This window comes from Drosophila albomicans, chromosome 2R, assembly GCF_009650485.2.
Source record: "Drosophila albomicans strain 15112-1751.03 chromosome 2R, ASM965048v2, whole genome shotgun sequence".
In the NCBI taxonomy this organism is placed as follows: Eukaryota; Metazoa; Arthropoda; class Insecta; order Diptera; family Drosophilidae; genus Drosophila; species Drosophila albomicans.
This window is the reverse complement of record NC_047631.2, coordinates 34,556,480-34,581,976: the sequence shown is the minus strand read 5'-3', so window position 1 is coordinate 34,581,976 and position 25,497 is coordinate 34,556,480. Positions and strand designations below refer to the sequence as shown.

At 43.0% G+C, this 25,497-nt stretch overlaps 2 protein-coding genes across 6 annotated transcripts in view; both read right to left on the bottom strand.

Annotated features, from left to right (window-relative positions):
- The window catches only part of LOC117576240 (fatty acyl-CoA reductase wat-like), a 103,801-nt gene extending 103,582 nt beyond the window's left edge, over positions 1 to 219 (bottom strand). The window contains exon 1 of one of the 2 annotated variants that reach the window (XM_034260857.2): positions 18 to 219. In XM_034260857.2, the coding sequence (XP_034116748.1) occupies positions 18 to 93 (76 nt within the window). In that variant the 5' untranslated portion in view covers positions 94 to 219. The remainder of the gene's footprint in view (positions 1 to 17) is intronic. The other variant, XM_052007540.1, reaches the window with a different exon arrangement.
- An 11,466-nt stretch (positions 220 to 11,685) lies between these two features.
- Positions 11,686 to 25,497, bottom strand: part of LOC117575081 (uncharacterized) — a 28,088-nt gene continuing 14,276 nt past the window's right edge. The window contains exons 2-11 of one of the 4 annotated variants that reach the window (XM_034259178.2): positions 24,453 to 24,932; positions 19,023 to 19,151; positions 18,611 to 18,891; positions 15,813 to 16,032; positions 14,207 to 14,356; positions 13,984 to 14,127; positions 13,394 to 13,711; positions 12,672 to 12,934; positions 12,323 to 12,602; positions 11,686 to 12,257 (exon numbers count right to left, since the gene is read on the bottom strand). In XM_034259178.2, the coding sequence (XP_034115069.1) occupies positions 11,902 to 12,257; positions 12,323 to 12,602; positions 12,672 to 12,934; positions 13,394 to 13,711; positions 13,984 to 14,127; positions 14,207 to 14,356; positions 15,813 to 16,032; positions 18,611 to 18,891; positions 19,023 to 19,151; positions 24,453 to 24,609 (2,298 nt within the window). In that variant the 5' untranslated portion in view covers positions 24,610 to 24,932 and the 3' untranslated portion in view covers positions 11,686 to 11,901. Of the gene's footprint in view, positions 12,258 to 12,322; positions 12,935 to 13,393; positions 13,712 to 13,983; positions 14,128 to 14,206; positions 14,357 to 15,812; positions 16,033 to 18,610; positions 18,892 to 19,022; positions 19,152 to 24,452; positions 25,286 to 25,497 lie in introns of those variants that run through there. The other 3 variants (XM_052006818.1, XM_034259176.2, XM_034259177.2) reach the window with 3 other exon arrangements.

The window sequence follows — 25,497 nt, the reverse complement described above, 5'->3', positions numbered from 1 at the left end:
TTGAATCCTTGCTTAACCTTTTCCCAAAAATCCACTGCCACCTGTAATCAGAATGGTCTTGTTCTTGTAGAAGGATTGTATTGCAGAGGTCATAACGAATCGTATCCTTGTTCACACACACACACTCGATCAATTATTACACAGTTCACAAATGATAACTCCGAGAACGAACACCCGGAAGAAGAGTCGCGTCTTAACTAAAAGCAGCCAAGAACCTGACCACCGTATTTATAGCCAGCGAATTACTATTCCATTATATTCAATTGACTTCCATGTATTTAAGCTAGAACAAAAACCTTGGCCCTCATTGCAAGCAATTGCATAATTTAAATAACACTGCGAATTACTGTGTATACGAAGTGAATGACAAATCTGACATCTGTTTGACACTATGAAAGCTTTACAATTTTTCGCTTCTATTACAATGTATTTACATATGTATAATTAATTAACCTCCTAATAGGAAAGTGCATTTGGCACACGAAATGGAAACACTTTGAACTACTTAACGTATAAAATTGAATAAGCGTTTAAAGAACTATATATATCACAATAAAGCTATGCAGTTTTAAATGCAGTACAATTCTCTCAGGTATCAGAGTCATAGATCATTCAATAAATCATATTCAAGTTTGCATAATACTGAATTCGTTACTCTCAATCTCAAGTTAGTCACGTGGAACGAACTGAATCCAAAATCCCTCCTTAGGATAGACTTGCAAACCGGCGGACATAAGATCAAAGGGAATGGTGCTTTTAGCAGCAGGCTCAGTCCCGAAGCATGTAGTAGATCAGGCTCTTGGCCTTGAGCAGAGCAAATCGCGAACTTTGTGGGATTCTCAAAGTACTTGTGCCCTGCACTACGCGCACAGTTAGACAGAAAGACGCAGTCGCCCTTTTTGATCTTAATAATTTTACCATCGACCTCATAGTAAATGTCCTTGTTGCACTCACGATCCACGGACAGAGATGGCGGCCACTTGCGTAGCACCTCGTTCACCACCTGATACAAGTACTTTATGCTCATAAGAGCGCCGTAGGTCACCTGACCGCCCTCCATCTGGCTGTCGACATCGGTAATGTCAGGATACATTTTATCTTGTACATCGACATTTTCCATCAGCTCCTAGCCAGTGAAGCACATGAGCTTGGAGGCCATCTCCAAGCCAGCAAAGAAGAACACAAAGCATTGGGCAGCCAGTTCATAGTCTTCCCAATCACGATCCGTGTTTACATATACAAAAGTATTTCTTTAATAACTTCGACAATTTTTTTCTGATCGCAACCAAACTTTCAGAAATCACAATTACTATAGCTATTATTGTACATACCAAAACCAGCTTTACAATTACGCTCGTTATTTGAATTTAGTTGATTTGCGGAGGGGAAGGTGGGCGTGGCAAAAATTAAAAAAAAAAATTATAGCTTTATGTCTTATAGTCTTTGAGATCCAGTGTTTCATACCGAAATACGGACATGGCTAGATCGTATCGGCTGTTGACGCTGATCAAGAATATATATACTTTATAGGATCGGAGATGCTTTCTTCTGCCTGTTACATACATTTCCTGCCTGCACAAAGTTATAATACCCTTCAACCCTATGGGTAGCGGGTATAAAAAACAGAAGCAAGCAGAAAAAACACTAATAAAAGAAAAATTATATGACCTCTTTCCTGGGCCAGCGACCCGCATTTAACATTTTTTATTGTAGAATTTCAGAAGAGATTTTTACAGTTGGCTTCAGTAGTGCTAAAGCTGAACGTTCGGCGTTGAAGTTGAATGGCGTCGCTCAACGTCCAGTGGTTGATGCTGCTGCAACATGTCGTATACGCAATTTTGTGTTTATTGCCTTGTAGCACTTTTATGTGTGCGTGCGACTGTGTGTGTGCGTCTGTGTGTGTGTAGAGTCTTGGCACATTACACTTACACACAGTGGCAGCATCGTTAGTCATAACTTGGCGCGTATTTGCTGCTCTTGCTGTTGCTTCTCGCGACGTGCAACATGCCACACAGCAAATCAATGAAGTGCCTCTGGCGGGGGAAGGTACAGAATCTGTTGCCTGGAGAATTGCCTGGCGTGAAGCGGCTCAAGTAAATTTCGTGTGGCTAGCAGCATTGCAAAGTTGATTGATGACTTTGACTGATTGCCATCAAGACTGCTCACCACAGCCACCTCCCTTCGCTCTCGCCTTCTCTCTCTCTCTCTGTCTGGGCTGCGGTCAACCGATGATTAACTCAATCTGCTTTTGCTCCGGGCTAATGTCGAGTGAATTGCCGTCGTCCTTGACGTTCCTGACATGGCTCTAGCGCTGCTCATGGCAACGACAAGTTGTCAACGACACTGCCGTCTGCCAGCTAGTTCATAAATAATGCACTAACATTGCGAGTGTGAGCGTACATGTTGCATGTGGCAAGTAGGAGTGAAGAAAGTAGGCACATTCCAACAGTCAGAACAGTCACGACTCTGTTATTAATTATGCTAAAGACAGCGGGTCAGGCGTAGAACTTATTGTGTCATTTTAAGTAATTATCCGAGGTTAAGCTGTAACCAGTTCTCAAAAGAGGGGGAAGAGTGACAGAATGTGTGCCGCAGACGTGATGAGCTGCCCGAAACATATTCTGTGGCAAGCATTAGACGCGCCAGACATGTGCAACTAATATATTGAAATGGCAAAGTTTGTGCAAATAAAAAGCACATGTGGCCACTCGATGTTCTTGCCAAACACTCCAAACAGTCTGCGCTGGCAATTCGAAATTCAATATCGATGCGAGCGTTGCACTTTTAATTGTATTCGAGTTGCAAATTGCATTTGCTGCTGCTAGCGAAAAGTTTTCTTGGCCATATGCGAATGAGCACGCTTTTGGGGATCATTATACTTTCAATTTGCATGCGCTGAATTCGCGTTTATCCATTATTCCAAGACCATTGCCTTTGAGTTGATTCACAATGGGCTGCATCGCATCACGCTTTACTAGATGTTGAGCAAAGACTCTGTTCTCAAAGCGCAGCTCATCTCAAGTGAGGCTGGGCACTAAACCAACCACCAACCACCAACCAGCTAGTCAACCAGCCAACTAACCACTCGACGTCACAAAACTTTCCTAATTGCCTCCGGCATTTCAAATCGAGTGCTCGACATCAAAAGCTTTTGGTCTCGCTCTCTCTCACTCTCTCAGTCTCTGTCTTTCGCCTCCAACTCAAACTCAACCAAATTCTGAACTAGTTCTCGTATGAGCTTGGCTCCTTTTGACCCTAGACTCTTCAGTCTCCACACTCTCTGACGATGATTGCCAGCTTCTTTGTCAAAAGAACTCACTTTGCCGTTCATTAACAATGTCTAGAGGCTAGCCCAGCAGAGTAACTAAAGTACTATTCTTCTCCCTTCTTCTAATTTGTGCCTTGCTAACTTTTACACTAATTAATCGCAGATACTCTTACCATTTCCATTGCTGCCATTGTGCGCGTATCTCTATCACATATTTTTCTGTTTTCGGGCGAAACTAAATACGAACACATCATCTACACCCACTTTACTTGTTTATTTTCTGTTGTTGTTACTGCTTTGGCTTTGTCTGCGCAACTCATACATATTTTAGAGTGAATATTGTGAATATTCTATTCTATTCACTGCGGACAAAGTGAACTGTCACTGTCCATACAAAAGGCAATGTTGACAACCTACGCAGTCGCCAAATTTTTCATAAACAATTTAATACCTTTCAAATACGCTATCAACTGAGCAAGTTAGTTGCTAGCTGAACTCGAATTAGGTATCGATTTCCTACTAGGGTATTTGATATTCGCCAATCCTTTTCTATACTGAAATTCTTATTGATTGGAACAGCAATGTGAACAAGCCAAAATAATGCGCAACATTCGCCAATATAAATAAATGTTTCCATGTTTTGTATATTGCGGATATACGATTGGATATTTACTCTTACTCATACGAACTCACAATGCAGTTGAATTGACACAATAAAATTCTCTTTAGTATGCTGCTTTCATCTTTGCTTTTCAATTGCTCTTCCAGTCGTCACTGCACAGTGGTTGCGCCCATAGGCCATAAATCGAAAATTCGAGTTGAAAATAATTAGTCAAAATGTAAAGAATTTGTCTCTAAATTGTCCAAATTTTGTCATTGCAAACTAGTTTTTTCCGGAATTCTAACGGAACATTCTAAAAATAGAATGCAAAGTGTGAACACGTCTTCAATTCTGCTGCTGCAGCTGCGTTTAGTGAGCTTTTCGTCAAAACAAAAAGTGAAGTTTAAAGTGGTCGGACGTTCGCAAATATTCACCAAATTTAATTATTTAAAATGCATTTTAAAGTTGAAGGTATTAACTTTAATAATTTGGTTTTTATGAAATTTATCTGACTAATCAAATTTTATTTGTGTATTTTATAGCGATTAACCTTTTTTTGTCTATTTTGTGAACGTCTTTTTCATGTTTAGTTAAAGTTTTAATTGTGATGCCACAAAATGCCACAAATAATATGTATGTTAATTTGTTCGTCTGACTTTTAGGGTACTGTATGCCTAAAATCAGATGCAGTAGTTTGCCGATGTTAATATAATCGGAAAAATACTGATGCCATCTAGCGTTTGCCAAGGGAAAGTTTTTCTTTATTGTGCTTTTGTTTTGTCCTCGTCGCTCGTGTTTGTAATGTTTTTTTTAAATAACATATTTGTATTTATTTATTTCATAGAAATTCACTTTTTAGTTAATCTTGCTCTTGTTTCAATTGGAGAATTATCGGAAGAAGCAGCAGAGTCGCGAAACAAAGAAACTATATAGAAAGCAGACCTCACGAAAAATATCTCGAATTGCCACAAATACGGATTTAATTAATAGACTACTTTTGTCTTCTGATCCTTTTAATACAGGAGTAAGGAAATTACCTTGCAAATTTAAATCCAATTTAATGATATAAACGTTAGATTTGCTAAAAGAATTTGATTGACTGTTTGGTTTTTCTATGTTTTTTGATTTCATTGATGTTTTCTTATTTTTTTTTAATTTTTTTGTTATGGCCCCTAATTTGTTTACAAAATTGTCTAATTATTAAAGTATTTGAATATTACTTGAAACTAGTACTTATTAGTGTTTACAATTTTTGCTATGGTAGCTGTATGATATAGTTTTCCGATTTGGACTATATTTGGCAAGCATATATAAAACTGGTCCAAGCATACAATCTGTAAGTTTGGTTTAAATATCTTGAAAAACAAAAAAGTTTTTCATACTACATATTTATTTCTATCCTATCGTTCCTATGGTAGCTATATGATATAGACGTACGATATGGCCAATTTTTTTACTATGCATTTCAAATATTTTTTTAGAATTTTGGAAAAAATTTCACATTGATATCTCAAGGGAAAGTATTTATGGCCGCGGCTCCATACAAGCCCAACCACTGTGCACTGGCAACTTGAATCCATTTCCCTTAAGCTGCTGCTGCACTTGTTTTGATTCGTTTCGTTCTGTTCTGTTCTGTTTTGTTTTGTGTGCATCTCTCCAGCCTAAGAGCCGCAACTGGCACTCTCACTTGATCCCATGCTAAGCACAAACGCAATTTCTTTCTCTCTGCCTTTTATCGCACTTCTTGCACAAGCAACACTTTCTCATGTGGCTGATCTCTTCGGCTTTGAAGCTGTAGTTGAACTTGGAGCCATTTTCCATTTTTCATTCTACTTTTTCGTTTGAGAAAATGAAAGCAAAAAAAGATCTGTCTACAAATATTTCTTGCTTTAATACTGCTTTTAATTGTTTTTTCGTGCTTTCAATCAAATATGAGCAATTCAGTTATTGACATTGCCGTTGTCGTTGTCGTTATCGTTATCGCCTGTGCACATTTGTCTGCTCCAGAATGCGACCCTTGTCACAGAGTTCAATAAATTGCTGGCAACAAAGACTCGAAGGGATAGCTGCCGATGTCTCCAAGCTGATGGCTGAATAATCTCACATATTTTTTCGGCTACTTATGGCAAAAGTCAACATTAATTGGTCCCTTTGAGTTGGGATTGGGCACGTTCGCAAGGTGTAAAAAGGAAAAGTGAAAAACGCACTTGGGTTGTGTTGAAATCGTCAACAGCTTGACAAAAAGCATATCGTTTATATGAGTTGCTTGTTCATCGGTGAAATAAAAAGGGACCCACACACACACACTTTGGGGAGGGAGAAAAACACTTCACAGCTGAGAAGGACTTTCGGTCAGAGAGTTGGAAAAAATTAGATAAATTATTTGAACAGCATTCAATTTGCGGCAAACGGCAGAACAACAGAACAGAGAAGACCGAGTAGGAAAAGAGAGGAGAGTGGAGGGGAAAGAAGAAGGAGAAGGCCATGGCACATGAAATGCAAACACGAAACGTAAACACAACAATTTTGGGCTTTCGTTGCAGTTGTGGCTGGGAGAAGCTGCTACGGCAGGAAAAGAACGTTGAGAACTTTGCCTTCCAACTCATATTTTATTCAACTGGACCGGAGGACAACACAAGCAACTGCTGCTGCTCTTGCCTGGCTATGGATATGGCTCTGAATCTGACTCTGACTCTCAGTGTGGCAGCAACACACCCGCCAAATAGCCAACCAACAGTAAACGGCTAACGAACTTCTGCAGCTGAGCTTTAGTCATTTTTCTTGCTCTCTTTTTGCGCTGTGTTTTCTTTTTTTGGTTAGCGTTTTCCACAATAGTGAAGAAAGTGAAAAAATGATGAGAATAAAGTGCAAGTTTACTGCCCAGAAAAGACCTGCCAGCCAACAGGCAGCCAGAAAACAAACAGACAGTATTGTGAGAGTTTTGGACTTGGCCTTTCTTATTGTGCCTCATTTGCATATCCCTTCGAATGGGCGGAGCATAACTCAGCAACTGGCTTATGTGGATAACCTGGTCTCTTAATTAATGTAAAAGCCTCTAATAACAGTTTTAATTGCAAGTCTTTGCGACTAAATAACAAGCAGCTTCTCTCTATACTTACTTTGTATATCTCAATTTTCTTTGCCTGCGCCTGAAAGTAGACTTCATTTTTTAACATTCCTGATGACAGCTTATCAACAACTGGCTGAGAGAAAAGAAAAGCTGTACTTGATGATGATCAATGAAAAGGTGCAATCTTAATCGCCTAGGGAAGGTCACATACATAGAGTACAGTACACACAAACTCTCACTTACAGTATATAATCGATTTAATGGTTCGGCCAAGCTCAAAATGAAAAGAATCTCGAGTGTGCTTCCGCTGATGGCAAGCCTGGTTGACTTTTTGCATTATCCAGAAGTTTGACAAAGGAAAGGAAATTATCATAAGTTTCGTTAGACTTGCGAGGACAGGGAACTTGCTTTAAAAGTATTTACGCAAACAGTGGCATGAGTGAAGGATCCATAGATAGATAGAGAGACACACTCGCACACATGGGCAAATGTTTTTGGGGGGAAAGTGTTTTATGAATTATCGATTTTCATTTAGGAGCATACTAAAGGGAGTCTGGGAGAATAGGAGACAATGGCAACACAACTAGGAGAGCACTCCACAACTTAGTCTCTCAGTCGTTTTCATCTTGTTGTCGTGCTGTGTGACGTAATGAAATTCCTGCAAGGTATTTGACTTTCCGCACGCCGCGACCCCGCTCTTGACACTCTGATGTCTGTTGACTGTTGACTCTCGTCAGTCCTTGCTGACGGCACATCCGTGACATTGCAAAAAAAGTCAGCAGATGCCTGGGGCAGAGTTGACATAATGGTTGGACAGTCGGAGACAAAAGTTGAATACCAAAATGGAATTAATGTAATTAACGCCGCGTGTTGCAGGCAAATTGTCTCACCACGTTCATTGTTGTAGTTGACATGCTCGTATTGTGGCCGAAATCACTTCAGATGATAGCTTTTGCCTCTCATTCACGGCCAATGGCTAAATGACCAAGTCGCTAACCAGTCAGCAGCTTAATCTGCCGAGGGATGACATCACGCAATGGCTACTGGTTGAGCGGCATGCAACCCAAAGTAATTGAAGCCCCCATGAGGCAGGTGGCAGTTGGAGATGGGAGATTGGAGATGAGACATGGAAGTCGCGATTTCCGAGTTGCGAGTTGGCCAAAAATATTTAGTTTGCTGTGAAGTTCGCTAATGGAGTGTGCAGTTCCATTTCGTTGGGCTTGTCTGCTCGTGTTTCCTCATTGCGCAAATTAATTAATAACGCCTGTAACATTATCTTTAATTAGATTTCAGTGACTTTCCCCATAATATACGACCAGGCGTTCCTCAGCACGCCAACTTAGCTAACTTCTAGCTCCCATAACCTAGCGGGTGATAGATGTCAATCTCATACTTTTGAGTGAATTAAAAAGTCGCGCACTCTGATTAATTACCGCCCCCAAGCAATTTAAGATTTATCATTTGATGAGTTCAGCATAATTTATAACCGATTAAGTAACAGATAACAGTTATTAAATGACTTTAATATTTCCACTATTTAATGTGCCACACACTATGCATAATTATGATGAAAATCCTTTAAGCTGATTTAAGAAATAGACACACACGAACACACTGCAAAAGAGCAAATGTATGTTTATTGAGTATACGCCTCGTATGCTTGTTAACATGGCAACTCATCATCATAAACATTTTCTCGATTGCCTGTTGCCGAGTGTAATCAAGTCATTAAAATCTCTGCCTCGATTATCATCATAACTCGAACGTGAGCTTGTCAATATTCTGTGAAACATGTGTTCAACTGACATCCTTCGTTCGTCAGTCCGTCAGTCCGTCAGTTAGGCTTCAATTCGTTTTGAGTGTGAGCAAGTTGTTATTGTAAATATGCCAGTAGATCAATTTAATCCATTTGAATTTAGTAGATACATTCCTCTGCCTGCCAGCCAGGCAATCCCTCAATCCCCGAACCCAACTGCCTGCCAGTTTTTGCCAAAAGTATCATCCAATATTCGCTTCGCAATGTTTCTCACTTTGCTGATGTTTTTGTTGCTGCACAATAAATATTGATTACGATGGTGTTTTCAAAGTATTTTCTGCTCTGCTCGGTTGTGTTCTGTTTTGTTGTGCGGTGGGTTTATTTGGCTGAGATGTCTGGCTTAATGTTCCGTTGAAATTCTAATTTATAAACCAATTAGCAGCCGAAGCTCATGGCGTTCCCATAAATTTAGCGATGCCAACAAATTTAATCAAACTGCTCGCTTCCCGTCTACTTTCCCCGCCGCGAAAGCGAGCCTTTACTCTTTGACTCCTAGGAAAAGCGAGTGAGACTGAGAGCAGTAAAGCTGTCCTGCCTGTCTGTCTGTCTCTCTGCCTGTGGAGAAGGCGTTCACTTAGCTGTAACTTGATTTCATTCACGCTTCGTTAATTCGCATCCGAATATAAATTAACTAGTTGTAATGCTGTTTGCCTGCTTAGCGCATGGATTCATAGATGAGAGCAGCGCATTCAGAGTCAGAGTCAGAGTCGTAGTCGTAGTCAGAGATGTGGTCGTAGTTAGTGCGATTATCCGGCCAAGGGCAATAAACGAGGCCAAACATCGAGGCAGATTAAGTTCCTTAATGCGTTCAATAGGCCAAGGGCTAATCTCTGTTTATGCCCCCCAAGCTGTAAAATGGAAAAAAAAGCTCAACCGAACGTAATGAATGAAATCACTGATGCTAGTAATTTGAATTTTTTTCAGTTAGTTGTATTTTATTTGTATTTATTAACTAGTAATTTATTCAAAATGAAACGTACAAAAGGTGCGAATACATAAGTGGAAAACTATAATCGAAATAATATTCACAGATTTAGTTGAAAGTTTGAAACTTAATGCTACGCTTTGATTTCCATCAACACATACACGTTTTTTTCCCCCAACCCTGTTACAATATTATTTATTCAACATTTTTGCATTACGCGTATTCGTTACTCATACGTAGTGTTGCATTTAGTATCGCATAATGCGTTTGGGTCTTTAATTAATGCGCCTGTATGTATTTTTAATGATTTCATTTACGAATAGTTTTCCATTTTGCATTTGAATTTTACATTTTCCACTTCCATTCACTAACGCACTCTCTCATTTTGCCAGTGCTTACGTCTGATTCATAATGCATTTAGTTGAGCTCTTTGTCTCCTTTATCTATATCATATTTCTTTTGTTTACATTTTTTTTTGTCGATTTTTTCTTTTTTTCGAGCGCAACACGCATATTTTATTTACATTTAATTAATAACTTTTCTCTATTGTGAACATGCTTTAATTGTTATTTATTAATTGAGTCGCTGCTCCACTCCAGTCTATCCAATCAAGCTATTTGCTAGTTAGTAAAGTTCTGTTTTCTATGTTGCTGGAAGTATTTCATTATTCTTTTGTTTGCTATATTTACATTCTGACTAATTTGGGTAAGGACTGTCTAGTTTGTTCGTAGTATTTTTGGCTATTCTGTACAGTTTTGTGATTCGTGCAACTCACTCCAAATGCAATTCCATTTCCAATTGCAACTGCAACTTATTCATTACTACAGAAGTACACACACTTAAATGCTAATCAGGAAGGCACTTGACATTCGAAACAATAACGTCAACATCAACAAAGTCAGACACACACAAGAGAGACCAGAACACAGAGTTACAAACGTTACTCATCATCATACTTATGTACACACTCAGAGACAAACACACTCATAAAAGTATTCATACACTTAGTAGATCTGCCAAGACTAGAGACTATGACCTAGATTGCTGTTGTCTGCAGCGTTTCATTTTCCACACACACACATACGAGTATGCACACATATTTACACAACACATTCACTCTGGAGCTACCTCAGCTTGGCTTGTTGTGGCAATCCATTAGCTTTGGCTGGCCAGATCCTTCCGCCGACCTGCGCTCTGTGACCTGTAGCCTGCGACCTGCGACCTTCGTTCCGGGCCGGATATTAATTACGCTCATCCATTTGTAGCGCATTAATCCCGAATACACACTGAATTATGCACACACGCGAAATCGCTCATACGACAAGTTGTACACAGCGCCTGAGTTATGACGAGCCAGTCATGTTTACAAACATGCGGCAGCATGAGGCGTTTATACGGCTTAGCACCTTATATAACTCTCGTACACACACACACACACACACACGCACACGCACACACACGCCTACTTGATGTGTAGACGATTATGAAGATTCACTTGCGAGAGTTGTTTTTGGCAAATGGAAATATTGCGAAAATTGATGAAGGCAACGCAAGCATATTTCGGCTTGCTGGCAACCCATTAGTTTTGTCTTCCCTCCCTCGCTCTGTATTTGTGTTTATGTGTGTATTTACATTATTGATAACATTAAATGAGCCTGACGCAATTTGTTTTCATTCTTGTGGCCGCCTTCGCCTTCAACTTCGACTTAGCCTGCGATTTGTCTCGCTTAAATCATTCATACGATGCCGCAGACACACAACAAACACATTTCCCCGAGCGCTTAACCTAAACATTGTGCTAACCTAAAGTCGCTAGAGATGCAGAGAGATAGAGAGAGAGTAAGTGACTAGACTTCCATTCAGAGTTCAAGTTGTGTCTGTCTGCTCCACGCATTCACAATTTACAATTACAGGAAGCTCGTCCACACATTTATACTTATTTATGTATTTGTTTATACATTTAAAAACAGACATCATCATCGTCGTCTCGATTTCACTCCCCCTACACACCTGCTTGCTGTGGCTCCGACTGCTTTTTGGGACTCAGACTATTCCCCAGTTGATTTGTATTGTCTTCTGTGCTGAATGTGTGACCCGCTCTCGCCTCCAGCTAGGGTCTGGGCACCTGGACTCCTGCCTCGGCATCGCAGCTCTGCACTTGCGGGGCGGGCACGCTGATGGCCGTGGTGTAGACGTGAGGCTCGCAGTCCACCGAGCTGGGTCATCCGTAGTAGAACTGCGAACCGACCGAGAGGCCAGTCGACAGAGTGCGTGGAGCCGTACCATCATACGACAGCTGTGGTTGCAGCATGACTGCCGCGGCGGGCTTAGTGCGACGCAACGTTGAGGTGCCTGGAACTGCCACGTGACTCAACGGTGCCATGGCCAGCGGCGATGTTGTGGGCGCCTGCTGAGCCGAGGGATGTGCGGGCGAACCGCTGGCCAGCGATGAGGGAGGCGTTGGTGTATTGCTGGGTCGCTGGAGCACGCCGACGCTCTCGGCATTTATGAGATAGCCACCGCGGATTGTGGGCGCCGTTGTGTACTGTGTCAGCGAGGTGAGGGGCACCATGGTGTCTGTCGAAGAGAATGCTTGATGCACAGCTATCGCAGAAGGAGGTCGAATGCTGAGGTATACTTACTCATGCCGCTGCTGCCGGGCAAAGGAACGCCTGGACCGTTGGCGCCAATGACAATGGCTGGCGCTAGGATGGTCGCTTGGCCAGGAGGTAAGCTGCCCGCGCTGCTGGTGGCTACATACGAGCTCGGCGCAATGCCGATTAGATCCGGCGATTGTCTGGCACCCACCAGCAACGAGTTGGGAATCAAGCCAGGCGTAGCTCCTGAGCCTTGAACCGTGGCCAGTTGACTGGGCGAAAGGCTGGCGTAGAGACTACCAGCTGGTGCGTAGGTGATGTAGTTCTGCGGTTGCAGTTGATGTTGTTGTTTAGGTGACAGCTGGGGAAGATGGAACACGGCGGGCATACTCACCTCGTTCTTGGATACACTGGGCACAGGTATTGAGGTGGTCAGATCAATGTCCGCATCAATCTCCGAGATGGTGTCGTTAAACCCACTCGGAATGGTCGTCTCATCCACCATGCCGCCTGTGCCGCCCTTGGAGGAGTTGGAGTGAGTGTCACTGGCCATGCGACGCCGCTGGAGGACAAGGCGAGTGGCCACAATGACAATGGAGCAGAGCACGCCCAGGGATCCGATGATTAACAGATACAAATAGAGGCGCTGCTGGTCGTCTGCGAATGCAAATGGGAATGGTAATAGGTTGGCAAATCCTGAATATCATTATTAAAAAGAAAGAATTCATTCAGCGGGGCAAGCTGAGCCAAGGATTTGCATAGAAGGACCACCACGTGCCTTTTGTGAGCTGCCAAATTGACTTTAAGTTGACTTTAAAGTTGTTTGTTTGTAAACAACATTTGACATTCACAAATGTCAGTCAGCCTCCCCTTGGTCGAGTTCCCTCAATCTTATTTGGGATTAGACGCGTGTTGTCAGACTTTGCTATTCATGAGGCCATCTGCTGCCAAAGACAGCAGAGGCAGAGACACTAAACTGGGGTCTTGGGCTTACTTGTGTTTTTCTATTATTGCGAATGTAACCAATCGCTTAGGAGCTCCCCACTCAGCATGGACTGGACAACCAGCAGAGGAGCAAAAAGAATGGGTAGTAGAATAGTTGAATGCTTGACTTACCCTCCAGGCTTAGGTCGGCGCTGTGTGTCATGACGGGATTGACGCCACTGCCATCGGTATCTGCATCCAGTGAGCCGTTTGTCACGCTCTGAATGCCATCTGGATTTGAGCTACCCTGGAGCCTGGTGCCATTGATGCCGCTGTTGGTTCCATTACCCTGCGCCGTTTTCGTCGTGTTGCTGTACAGCTTGGGTATGGCCTCGGACTCCTTGTAGATGAGCTCGTCGTCGTACAGGTCGTTGATGTCACCCTCAAAGTCCTCCGTCTCATCGGCCTCCACCTCCGAGTCGTTGCTCTCCTTCAGCACTTGCTTGGGCACTGCGGAACAAAGACGCCATTCGCATTCGCATTCACATTCGCATTCACAACGTTCATTGAGGCCCCCAAAACGAGCAACATAAATCACGCGGCCAAGTCAAATGCAGCCAGGAGCTCAGACTTCAGCGCCGGGCATCAATCTTGTGACCTGACGCGCGATTCTGATGCGAGAAAAGCGCCAACAAAGGAGCGCTCTAAATCATTGTGAGTGGCAGGGAGCAAATGCTCGCCCTCTCCCATCCACTTGAGTTTCTTCTCCCCTCTCTACTTACCGCATGTGTAAACAACCTTCAGATACATTCGTGAGTTTGGCTGGCAGGGTGTGCCAAAGGTATTCGCATCCGCTGCCAGGTTGCAGCGCCTTCTCCCATGGCAAATTTGCATCACAGTCTCGGTGGCAAACGATGCCAGGCACGCTACAGCGAGGGCAGACAGTACAGTAGAGTCAGTGCGATGCAATTCTGCATCCTTTTGGAAGACAAGTTGTATACTTACTCTCCTCGCGCACTCCTTGGGGCTGGGGACATTGAATGCTCTCGTACTCGGTGCGGCCAAAGCTGGCACTGTAGACGGCAATCCTGGAGTACGGGTTGCACTCCAGCTGGGCGACATCGTTATGGCAGGCTACCTTGCTGCGGAACTCATCTGCGAAATCCAAATTGCACAAGTCAATTCATGAAGGAAAACACCCACAAAACGCTCAACGCGAAACGCGCAACGCGTGTGTTCATTAGCGAAAGTTGCCATTTTCTATCTTAAGTTTGTCTCCCTTTATTCTCATGTCAAGTCAAGTATCTTTATACAGTGCTCGCTCCATACAGTGACTTAATAAAAACAATTCATAAATTCAACGGTCTAACTATTTAAATAGGAAATATGTTATGTATAGAAAAATTTATTTCAAATCTTTAAATAAAAATTTAAATTAATTAAAATAATCCAGTAGGTATTAATTTAATTTGCAAATGATTTCAATTATTTTAAAACAAGATTCCTATTCCGTTCATTCTATAACTTTTCTTTAGCAAGTTTTAACAATGAACACATTTACTTTTTGAAGCAAACACTGTACAAAATTAGTGCTCAATCTTACGTAAGTTCGCCTAATTGAATGCTCACTCCTTGGAGCGTGTTCTCTGTAATTCTAGGTTGCGAGCAGTCCGTGTCTTGGCTTGCCAAGATAATGTCATACTCGCTCTGATTAAAGTGTAATCAATGATTCAGAACTTTGTAATTGAAAGTCACGAGCTACTCATTTTCTGGCGCATCATTTCAAGCCGAACTTTTCGCTCGCAAATTCAAATATTCATTCGACAATGGCTGCAGCACTCCACCATTCTCTCTCTCCTCTTATCACTTCCTTCCCTTTGCAGTCCCATGTGCTGTGCGCTGCATGGAAACTTAATTTTGTATCGTCGCTGCTATTTCCAGTTACACAAAAGCACGTCCAAATGCTATTCGAGGTTCGAGGACAAAGTTGCTGCTGTTCCTGGTAAGTCTAGGCACATTTACTCATCCCTCTCCCATCGTTCCTTTACTTCCTCTTTGCTAACGGACTAGTCAATGCCCGCCCTAGTGCCGATGCCTCCATTCCACCTGACTGCATTTTCGGAACGCACGACAGCTCGCTAAACTCGCTGTCTGCTTGTTCGATGTCTCGTTGGTTCGTTGTCTGGGTCTAGTCCTCGTTGTGGCTCTGGTTCCGTGTCTGAATCTGTCAGTTTCAACAGTATTTGCTCGACAAAAATATCGACGCTGCAGCGTCGCAATGTGTACTCGAGGGCATTGCCATGGGACGAGAATGAAAACTGGAACTGGGACTGGACACATTCTGAAATGCTAAACCAGCCGAGAAGCCAAAAGTCCGGATGAAGCCAACACTCGTTCAACTCATTCGGTTGGACGTTTATGTGTCGAAACGAGTTTGTGGTGCTCAGCGTTGATACACAATACGTATACGTAACGTATTACGTATACGTACCGTAGAGTGAGAGTAAGAGGGGAGAGAGAATTTGTTAGCCATTTTACGTGTTCCATTGTACGCCCAATAAATTCCAAGCAAATTAAACAAAACTTTCGCTCGTCGTCGGTTGTGACTTACATGGACGACATTTGTAGGCGACTTCGACGATTTTGCGACTCTTGGGACAAGGATCGTTGCTGATTGCATTCGAGCTGCTGGCCGTGCTGCTGTGGTAGCTGCTGGTGCCGGATGAGTCGCCCACTCCGCTGGCGCCCAGGCCATAGAACTGCGGGGAGCCGTGGAACTTGCAGTGCTTCTTCTTCTGGCAAGCCTCCACCACGGTCTGTAGCAAGGAGTACTGTCAACATAGAAACAGAGAGAGAGAGAGAAAAAATGAAAAAAGAGGTAAAGAAAAATCAGTTGCAATTTAGTTTTCAATTCGCCAGCTCCTTCGCCTGGTGTGCGCAAACAGAAAAGAAGCTGAAAAGTGAACGAGTTCAGGAACTGGGCGGAAATTGTAAACTTTTACAAATTGAAATAAAATATTTGCATTAAAAATGTAATTGAAGTGTTGCCCGACAAGTTTGGCTTACGTTGAAGTTTTCCATTTATTTAGCGACATCTTTAATATCATAACTAACATTCACTATGTGTACCTATGTACGTAAGAAAACAGCTTCTTTTTCTTTACCATGTGGCAACAGCTGGAACAGATTGCTAATCCATTTGTTATGGCCCCCAGACGACTGACTGACTGTCAGCTATTCAATCAGTGCCCACATTGTTGCTAACGATGTGCATTTCTCTCAGAATTATGTACGAAATTCCGCTTTGTTTACTGTTCTATTTAGTGTGACAGACGAACAGACAGCCGGACAGACACTCGGACTGACAGACAGGCGAGCTTGGGAGCAACGTTAGTTGGCGAGTGGCAGTTTCGGCTGTCACACGAATGTTTTGCGCCTTCTCGTAATCCGCAACGCGAGTGTAAACTGTTTATTTTCAAGTTATTTTTCACTATCTTGCGTTGACAGCCCGCAGAGGAAAGGCGGACAGACAGACAGGCGGACAGACGGACGGACGGACGCACGGTCGGTTGGGCAGCCTCAATGTCTGACAGCAGGTTTAGATTTGTCGACTCGGGCGAGTCGTCACAAAATTTAATAACAACGACAACGGCGACGACAACGTGGGCGACAACAACGCCCAGCAGAGACATAGAGGCAGAGAAATAGAGATAGAGAGAAAGCGAACAGCGCGGAGAAAACAACGGCTCGAACAATGGCGACAGAAAAAACGAGAGAGACAAAAACGATGCGAGAAATTATTTGCTGCGGTTGCCGTTTTTAGCGAAGCGTCATGTTGACGCAAAGGCCGAGTTCTAACTTTTTTGATGGGCTAGGGAAATAGTGGGGAGAGTGATGAGGGGCGTCCTAATGATACCCCATGGGACGTGAAGGAATCTTGGCCCCAAAACTCAGCGTGGGTCGCTGGAGGATCTCGCATTGACTTTGCCTGACAAAAAAGGCAACTTTTCTTGGGCCTTTGTCAATTTTCTTCTTCGCATATGTATAAGTATATGGGTATTTGTATTTTTGTGTGTATGTGTGTGTGTGAGTGTGTTTTCACTCTGGCAACTGCCACTTTTAACAAACATTAAAAACAAAATGAATTCAGCTGTCTCGTATTGTTTTCTACGTTGTTGAATTTGCTCCAAATTTAAATTGATTTCGTCCGCTGCGCATGAATTTGGGTTCAAAGGATGCCTTCCAAAATGTCGGGCAAAAGGCAACTGAAATGTTTAATGAATTGGAAGCGTTATTCGGAATTCGGACAGAACGCCATACTCTTATCCCTTCCCACTTACCCTCCTCCCCCTACTTGTCCCTAGGCTCGCTAACTGGAATTTATAATGACAAACTGCCTCAGCTTGAGCGGACTCAACGGACGCAGATTCCATAGCAATCCCTTGCTTCCGCCCAGGCCTACATCGATCTATCTTTCTAGCTTTCGCCTAATTGGCCAAATTCAAGGAAATTGTCATAAATATTGAAAAATGCGCCGGAGGAATCTCAGTTTTCTGATGGCCAGCCTTAAATGACAGAAGTCCGCATTTCCTTGCCCACGCAGTTAGATCCTCTTCTAGTTCTGATTAAAAAAAATAAGGGCATTTATAATGTATTTAAATTATAATGAAAACTTGCAAGAGGGGGAAAAAAGAGAAGAAGAAAAAAAGGAACATCGATATCCCCAATCAGACTTGTCACATTTGCATTAAAATTTGACAGTTTTTACGCAAACTTTTGCTTTACTTTGTAAATATTTATGAGTACTACAAAAAAGTTTAGATCAGAGCTTTCCTCTGTTGTTACCTACTGTCTATGAAAATGATATGATAAGCTTTAGTTAAGTATTTTAAATTGTTCAAATTATATTGTTTGTCTTTTTATAACATATCACAAATTCTGTGCAAAGCTATTCTATTCATCCTAATATTTCCACCTATGAAGGTCCTTAACTATATCCCTTGGAAATTTCAGCCTATAGTCTCTGGATTTTGATTTATAGCTTTTATCTCTGGATATTTCTCATTTTATTCACCCAAGTTAAGCTACACTTTGTTGTCTTCGCCTCATTTTAATTTGACCGACAGTTCGTTGACTGTCTAAGCTGCTTGACAACTCGTATCTGAGGTTTTTTTTTGGCCACGGTTATCGACCCACTTAGATGCTGTTAGGATTTCTGTTGGCCAGTCGGTGTTGAATTCAATTATCATTGTCAACACTTGTTTAATCTCCATGGTCACATTAATTTAGCCCAGTTCGCAGCGTTAACGAAACAAGCAAACAAAATGAAATCCGAGAAGCAAGGCACGAGACAAAAGAAATGAAAAAAGAAACCCTCTTATTTAGAAGAAGGCGGAGGAGTTTGCTTACCTGTAACGCGTTGGGCCACATGCAGCTCTCGGAAGATGAAGAGCCGTCGCTATTTTGGGCATCGTCTGTGGCGGATTCGGTGCCAGTTGGACTCGTCGTGGTGGCAGCTGGGCTGGGTAGAGCCATGGCGATGGCGTAGCCTCCGTTCACATAGCGATTGGCGGGCACCTTTTGCGTGGAGGAACCGAAGATGGAGCCGCGCAGCAAATGCTTCGCCTTGCCACGTATCTCTGGGCCAACGGTGCCGGCGATGGGGCACAACTCCTCGATGCTGTAGCCATCTGTGTGGGGTGTAACATAAAGCACGAAATGGCAGACGTGTCAGGAATAAATGGCCCTAGGATGGCTCTCCAGAGAGAGAGTGCAAAAGAGGGGGGAATAGAAGAGAGAGAGAGAGAGAGAGAGCACTTACCTTTCGCCACGAACTTGTTGTACTGTGCAAATTCAATTGAGATGCTGGTGCCGCGCGGGCAAGCAATTACCACCTGATCCGTATCACAGGCCGCTTTCTGATATGTGCGCAGTGTGGCCGATAAAAGAGCTATGCGTGGCACGTGCAACAACACAGCCGCATCATGCAACACAGGTGTCGAATGTCGAATGTCGAGTGTCAGATAAATGTTGTTACATGGAAAAGTAGAGCAAAAAGTGAATTTAAATTAATTTTGTTATGCAATTATTATGCCACTCAATAGTTCAATTAATTTTATTTATTTAAAGTTTATTTAATTATTTCGCTGACAATGCAATTTAACAGCTCAACGTCCCGTAATCGCATCCCGCAATATCAAGCACACCTCAATGCCGTTTATTTATATTTATTTATAGAGCACACGCCTCCCTCAAGTCGTAAACGAGTTGCAACTTCCTTTCTTTATAAAACAAAGCAGAAAATTGAAAATGACAGGACGTTGTCTGAGAGCTCCGCTGGGAACTGGCAACTGGGAACTGGCAACTCTGAACCGTAAGCAGTTGAGTTTGAGTCGAGCACAAAAGAAGCCCATGCGGTAAGCAGAGTCAAACAATTGCCGACACAGCAAGCGCAACAACAATGGGGCAGGCGAACAGGACACAGGTGGCATAACGAGGAGCGGCAACAAAGTTTTGTAGCATCGTCACGCTGCTCGCTGCTCCTCGAATTTCTCAACAAGACTAGGCGGAGGGATGTGGGCGTGGCTGTGGCATGGCGTCAGAAATGCGCTTCCGCACTTCAAACAAGGCGTAAAGTGCACATTTTTAGCGAGCCTTAAAAGGAGGACTTGTCTCTCCGGGGACTAGACAAAATTACACAGAATTCTTGGCAAAATACTTTAGTTCGCTACCCTCGACAGACAGAGTTTATGCATGTGGAGCATGCCGAAACACAAGTTTCGTGCTTTCGTCCTTCAATTATGTGATATAGAAATAATGATGCACAAACTAAATGAGTCCGCCCGTCTATCAGGCGAGCAATTTAAATGTGGGACAGGGAATATCGCCTTGCTCCGCATTGTGTTTTCCTAATGAGTTTGGGCCCAGAGAAAGAGTGAGAGGAGATGAGAGCACAGCGAATTGGTTTTGTTTTTGACGACTGCCTTCGGCGAGGGCGTAACAGCCAGCGAAATGAGAAGAGCGGGGGAAGATACTGAGATTGCAGCCCTGAAATGCGGGCAACCGACTGATTTATATAGCAAGCCATAAATTATATCTAAATGGTGCGTTCTCACAGCTCGCTTCTGGCAGGCGAACGCGGACAACTCGTAATTATTTCTACATATAGATATAGATGGAGATATGGCTATAATCAAGGACTATTGGCCAGCAGCCAGCGGCCAAATGGCAGGTTGCCGCCCACGTACAATAAATTTACCAAGACAGAGAGAGAGAGAGAGAGAGAGAGAGAGAATAGTTTGGCTTGGAATAGTTAAAGCTAGAAAGAGTTTAACTCAGTCAATATACACAATAGACTTGTCATGGCTTACAGTCTTCTCCGATATGAATAATATATTTAATTTCATTGGAGCACTTCTATCTGAGCAATTGCTCAGTTGCGCCAGCTGGCTACATTAAATTAATTGTTATGACTTTACAGCCGTTTTCTTTTTCTTTTTGGTCTAGGGAACGAGCGAAAGTTTCAAAGGCGATGGACGGAAGTCGCTGAAGTTTTTTATTGGTGCCATTTGAGTTCAGCAATCGAATCACTTTCGTATGGTAGGAATCCAAATAAAAGTTCGCTTTGCGCTTGCCCATAAAATCCGGAATCACCTCCCGTTCCACGTTCCAGCTTCCGAGCAGAGGGAAAAAACTTTACCTTTTAAAGTGAAAGCGTTTCAGCAACCAGCGGGTTGCTTAAACTGCAAAAACAATAAAAATCACACAAAAGTCCCTTTGACCTTGTGGTTTGCCCCAGCACAATGTGTGCTGTACAGTGAACACTCGTTTGCATGGACGCCCCTTTGCAACTGGGATGATGCCGCACTTTTCTGGCGCTGGCTCGAAACTTTTTATTTGATTTGAAATTGAAAGCGGTCCAGACAGATGCCGGTGGCTTCTCGAAGGGGGCGAGAGAGAGAGAGAGGGGAAGGGAGGGGAGGGGAGGCACAAATTTGCTTTGAGCAACCGCAACGACTTTACCTTACAGCACACATTACAAACAAGTCCAAGTCACAGTGAGTGTGTTTTATCCGCATGTGCACCGCATCATTTTACATTCTTATGAATAATTTAAATATAAGGCCTACTTCTTTACCATACTTCCCTCCCTCCCGACTCTCTGCCAGTTGTGTCCTCGCAGAAGACTACAATTGAATATTTATATAGTAGATGCCGCACACAGCAAGATATGTCATCTGGCTCAAAGGCAAATCCAAAACCAGAAAAACTCTTTACAAAATTCGAATTCGCATTTCAATTTCTATTTGTATCTCTCTTCTATTTGTATTTGTATTGCTAGCTGCTGTATTTGTGTTCAATTAAATGCAAAGCCCATGAGGGTGCCACACACATATTTGTATTGTAATTCGGACAAGCTGCTCGACAACTGGGTCAAGTTCTTGGCTGGGAGAGAGAGAGAAAAAGAGAATACATGTGTTATTAAGGAAACCGCCAAGTAAAATGGCATCGAACAAATGTACTTTGTACTCAAACGAACTGATTCATTATTCATGTCGTGCACTCAGAGATTAATCATTCGCTTCAAGTGACTGTCAGCAGCTGCAGTTCGCACGCGATTTGCAACTTCGATTGAGACAACGCTGCGTATGCGTAATCTGAGAGTTCACACACACACCCAACTTGGTTTGCTTGAACTTCGACAGTGCCCAAAGGGGGCAACAAGACTCTGAGGCACAGAGGCACTACGCTCGCTTAACCCCAATTTAGTTGTCACTACTATTTGTGCTCGCTTCCTGCCTGCCACAAGGAGTCAAGGAGTCAACAGAGGAGGCTGGCTGTCAACACAGCACAGAGAATAGCCAAAGCCCAAAGAAAGCGACTGTCATCGGGAGTTTGCCGAGTCAATGGCCCAGAAGAAATTGATTTGTTTTGATTTATTCCATTGCTTAGTATATAATCTATATATATGTTTGCTCTGGGTCTTCGTTGTCGTCGTCGTCTTCGTCTTCGCTCTGAGACTCGGCACTGTGACCCTTGGCACCGCGTGGGTTTCGCCACTTGCCGCTTTGATGTTGCCCGTCCTTGGCCTTCGCCTTCGCCTCTTTCTTGCCACATGCAAAGTTGTGTTGATTTCTTTTGGGGACCGCCTCTCTTGCCACATTCATATTTTATTGTGCCATTTGACTCGCTTAATAAATGGGAATTTGCCACTGTCGATACTGTTCAAACGCAGCCCCAACCAAGCAGCAAGGACATCGAGAGAGAACGACCCGCATGGCAAATTGGCGTTGCGGCATCTTTGTCCTTTGCTCCCCAAAAAAGAAAATGCCATAAAACTTGATATGTATCCGATATGCCTGGCGCCCACTCAATGCTTGTCTCTGTCTGTCTGTCCGAGGAAAATCTAATTAAATGAAATTTAATATTTCCCCCATCTCATCATATTCAAGATGGCCAAATAATATCGATTGCAGGGACATTTCCAGATCCGGATAGATCATAAAAGAACTGACGAACTACCGCAGAATATTTCCCGAGATGCGTCATCAATTTGATGGTCTTTTAATCAGCATTTAGTTTTACTAGCGAACCGATAGCGAGTCTTTTAACTAACTGATTATCTATCTTCCAAATTAGTGCTCGTAAAATATTAAGGTTTGCTTTAATAACAGATTGAGCGGCATCAAATTTGTAGCACCATAAAATACAGAGCTACTTATTTCCTGCCTTTTACTAGATCAATTTGAATTCCTTTATGTTCTAGAAATGATTGAGCACGATATTTTCGATATGTATTTATATCTTTTCGCTATAATGTTCATAAAATTTGAAGGTTTGTTTTACTAATAGATTGAATAGAAATGTTTTGCTTTGCAAGATTATTTTGTATACTTAAAAATGAGTACAACAATTAACTTCTTGTCAGGTGACTTTGCCTTTGAAATGCACTTTCCGCTTTAAGTATATCATTATGCTAGAGCAAACAGATATTCGCCTACACTTTCAAGCCAGCATAAGGATTTGTGTTTACAAAGCGTGTCTAGGGGGACAAAAAAAGGGAAAGAAGAAGTAGAATAACTTGGCGAGTTCTCGGCGGAAATAAGTCATTCATAAAGTGCAAACAATACAAAAGTGAAAAGAATAAAAGTGAACTGCAAAATGTAGACATAATATTTCTCCCTTTTTGCTGACTCGCAATGGTTTGTTCTCGGACTCGTTTTCAGGGTTGAGAACTGGGACTGGGATTGGGATCGGGACTCGTGCTTTGTAGTGGACCCCAGCTCTAATCCTGAGGAAACAAAAGTTTATGACATTTTACGAGCTTTTTTAATACTTTGTGAAAACTTGTGCACATTGCCATCCGTCTGTCCGTCCGTCCGTCCGTCCGTTCGTCCGTCTGCAGCTTATCCATCTTTAAGCCCTGCAACTCGGCGGAAACAAAAACAAAATTTATGAACGTGTTTTGTCATGTATGGATGGCTGCCTGGACAGATGAGAGCTGCCTGCGGACGGAGGAGGCAAAGCACGAATAAGTCAGTCAAAAAAACACACATACGCCACGTATAACATATATCTGAGTTTAACTCGCTTTTCGCTTTGTTCGCTGTGACGCTTGTGCCACATTTTTTGGACGCACAGCGTCGCGTTAAAAACTTTTCTGTTTGTCTACACATCAGCGACAAGTGGCCTGTACATGAAAAGCGTATGGAAAGAGGAGGAGGAGGAGGCTGCCTCAATCTCGAGGCATGCAACATTACTTTGCGTAATTGAGAGCATAAATTTTATGAGCTCGCGCTGTGAGTTGGGAGTTGGGAGTCTATGTGTATCTGATGGGCTATGAAATATTTCGTATGCATTAAAGACATTAAATAAAGCGCAGAGAAAGAAGCGAGGAGGAGGAAAGTAAAAGGAATTCTCAAGATGAATGAAATCTGGTGAATACACGTTTACTAGACACATACGCAATGTGAAGCAGATTTGAGGACTCTGGGGAAAAGGACATTCGTAGACGAGACAGACAGGATCCGAGCATGTTGCAACATGTCATGCTTATCCTGGGAGTTGATAGCCGGCATATTAACATGCTAAATGGCGAAATGGAGTTTTATGCTGTTGCTGTTGCTGTGGCTGTGGCCAGTTAATCATTTCCGCACATTATCCTCTTATGGCCATAACAAATTGCCAAAGCCCATGAAATCTTAATTAACATGTGGCATGCCACACATTGTACTCTGTGTCTGTCTCTTACCCAGGGGATCAATCCGGAATATGATTTCGCCTTCGGCACGAGCCGCACTCAAAGCGCAGAGGAACGAGACCGAGAACGAGAACGAGAGAATCAAACACTTTGCCTGCGAATAATCCATTATCCTGCGGATCGTCGAGCACTTGGCCATCGCAGGCATTAAAGGTGACTACCACCGCATTCACCACCGCACCACACGACGCGTCTCTCTCTGGCAATCGAAGCTCGCATGAAATGTCCTTTTTATTAACAATTATTCGCTCGTCGTTGTCGTTGATTTTACTTGTGAACGGATGTCGTTGCTTGGGGAATCGGATTCGGATTCGGATACGGATTCAATTCGATTCGTTTCGATTTTTGATTTCACTTTTTCGTGCTCATTTTTAGCTGCGTTTGTTAGCACTTTTCGGGGCTCACTTTTGGGCCGCACTTTTATTGCCTTTGCTGCAGCTGTAGCTGCGCAAACTTTTCACAATTTTTCAGCTGTGGCACAACAACGATTCAGCATTTATTATCAGCTCGAGTGAGATCAATAAAAGGCACATGCAACCAACTAAAGCATCCACCCATCCAGCAGCAGCTCTGAAAGTCTGATTGTTATGGAGGTAATCAAATTGAACATCCCTATATCCTCCCTCCCCCTTCGGGTTGCTCCCTCTGGCTGTGCAACAACTGACAAGGCCGGCGGCATAACGTAAGCAACCTGCCCCAAACTGAGAGAGGGGGAAAAAGGGGAGAGAGGGAAAGGTATTTGGAGTGCGAATTGAATCGATGTAGCTGCCACGGCGACGATAACAGCAACAGCTGCTGCAGGGTTTGTATACGTGCCACGCCCACACTGCCACACTGCATATGCATACATCAAGTTGCAGCCAGCGGGGGAGGAGGCAAGTGGCAAGTATCAAGTGGCAATGTTAACTGCCATTCTTCACGCATTCCAATTTAAATGGAAATTTAAATTTAAATTCGAGCTCGCATACGAATTGATTGGCTTCGCTTAGTGCCACATCGTGTGGCAGCCACAGCGCTAATTGCAGTCTCATTAACC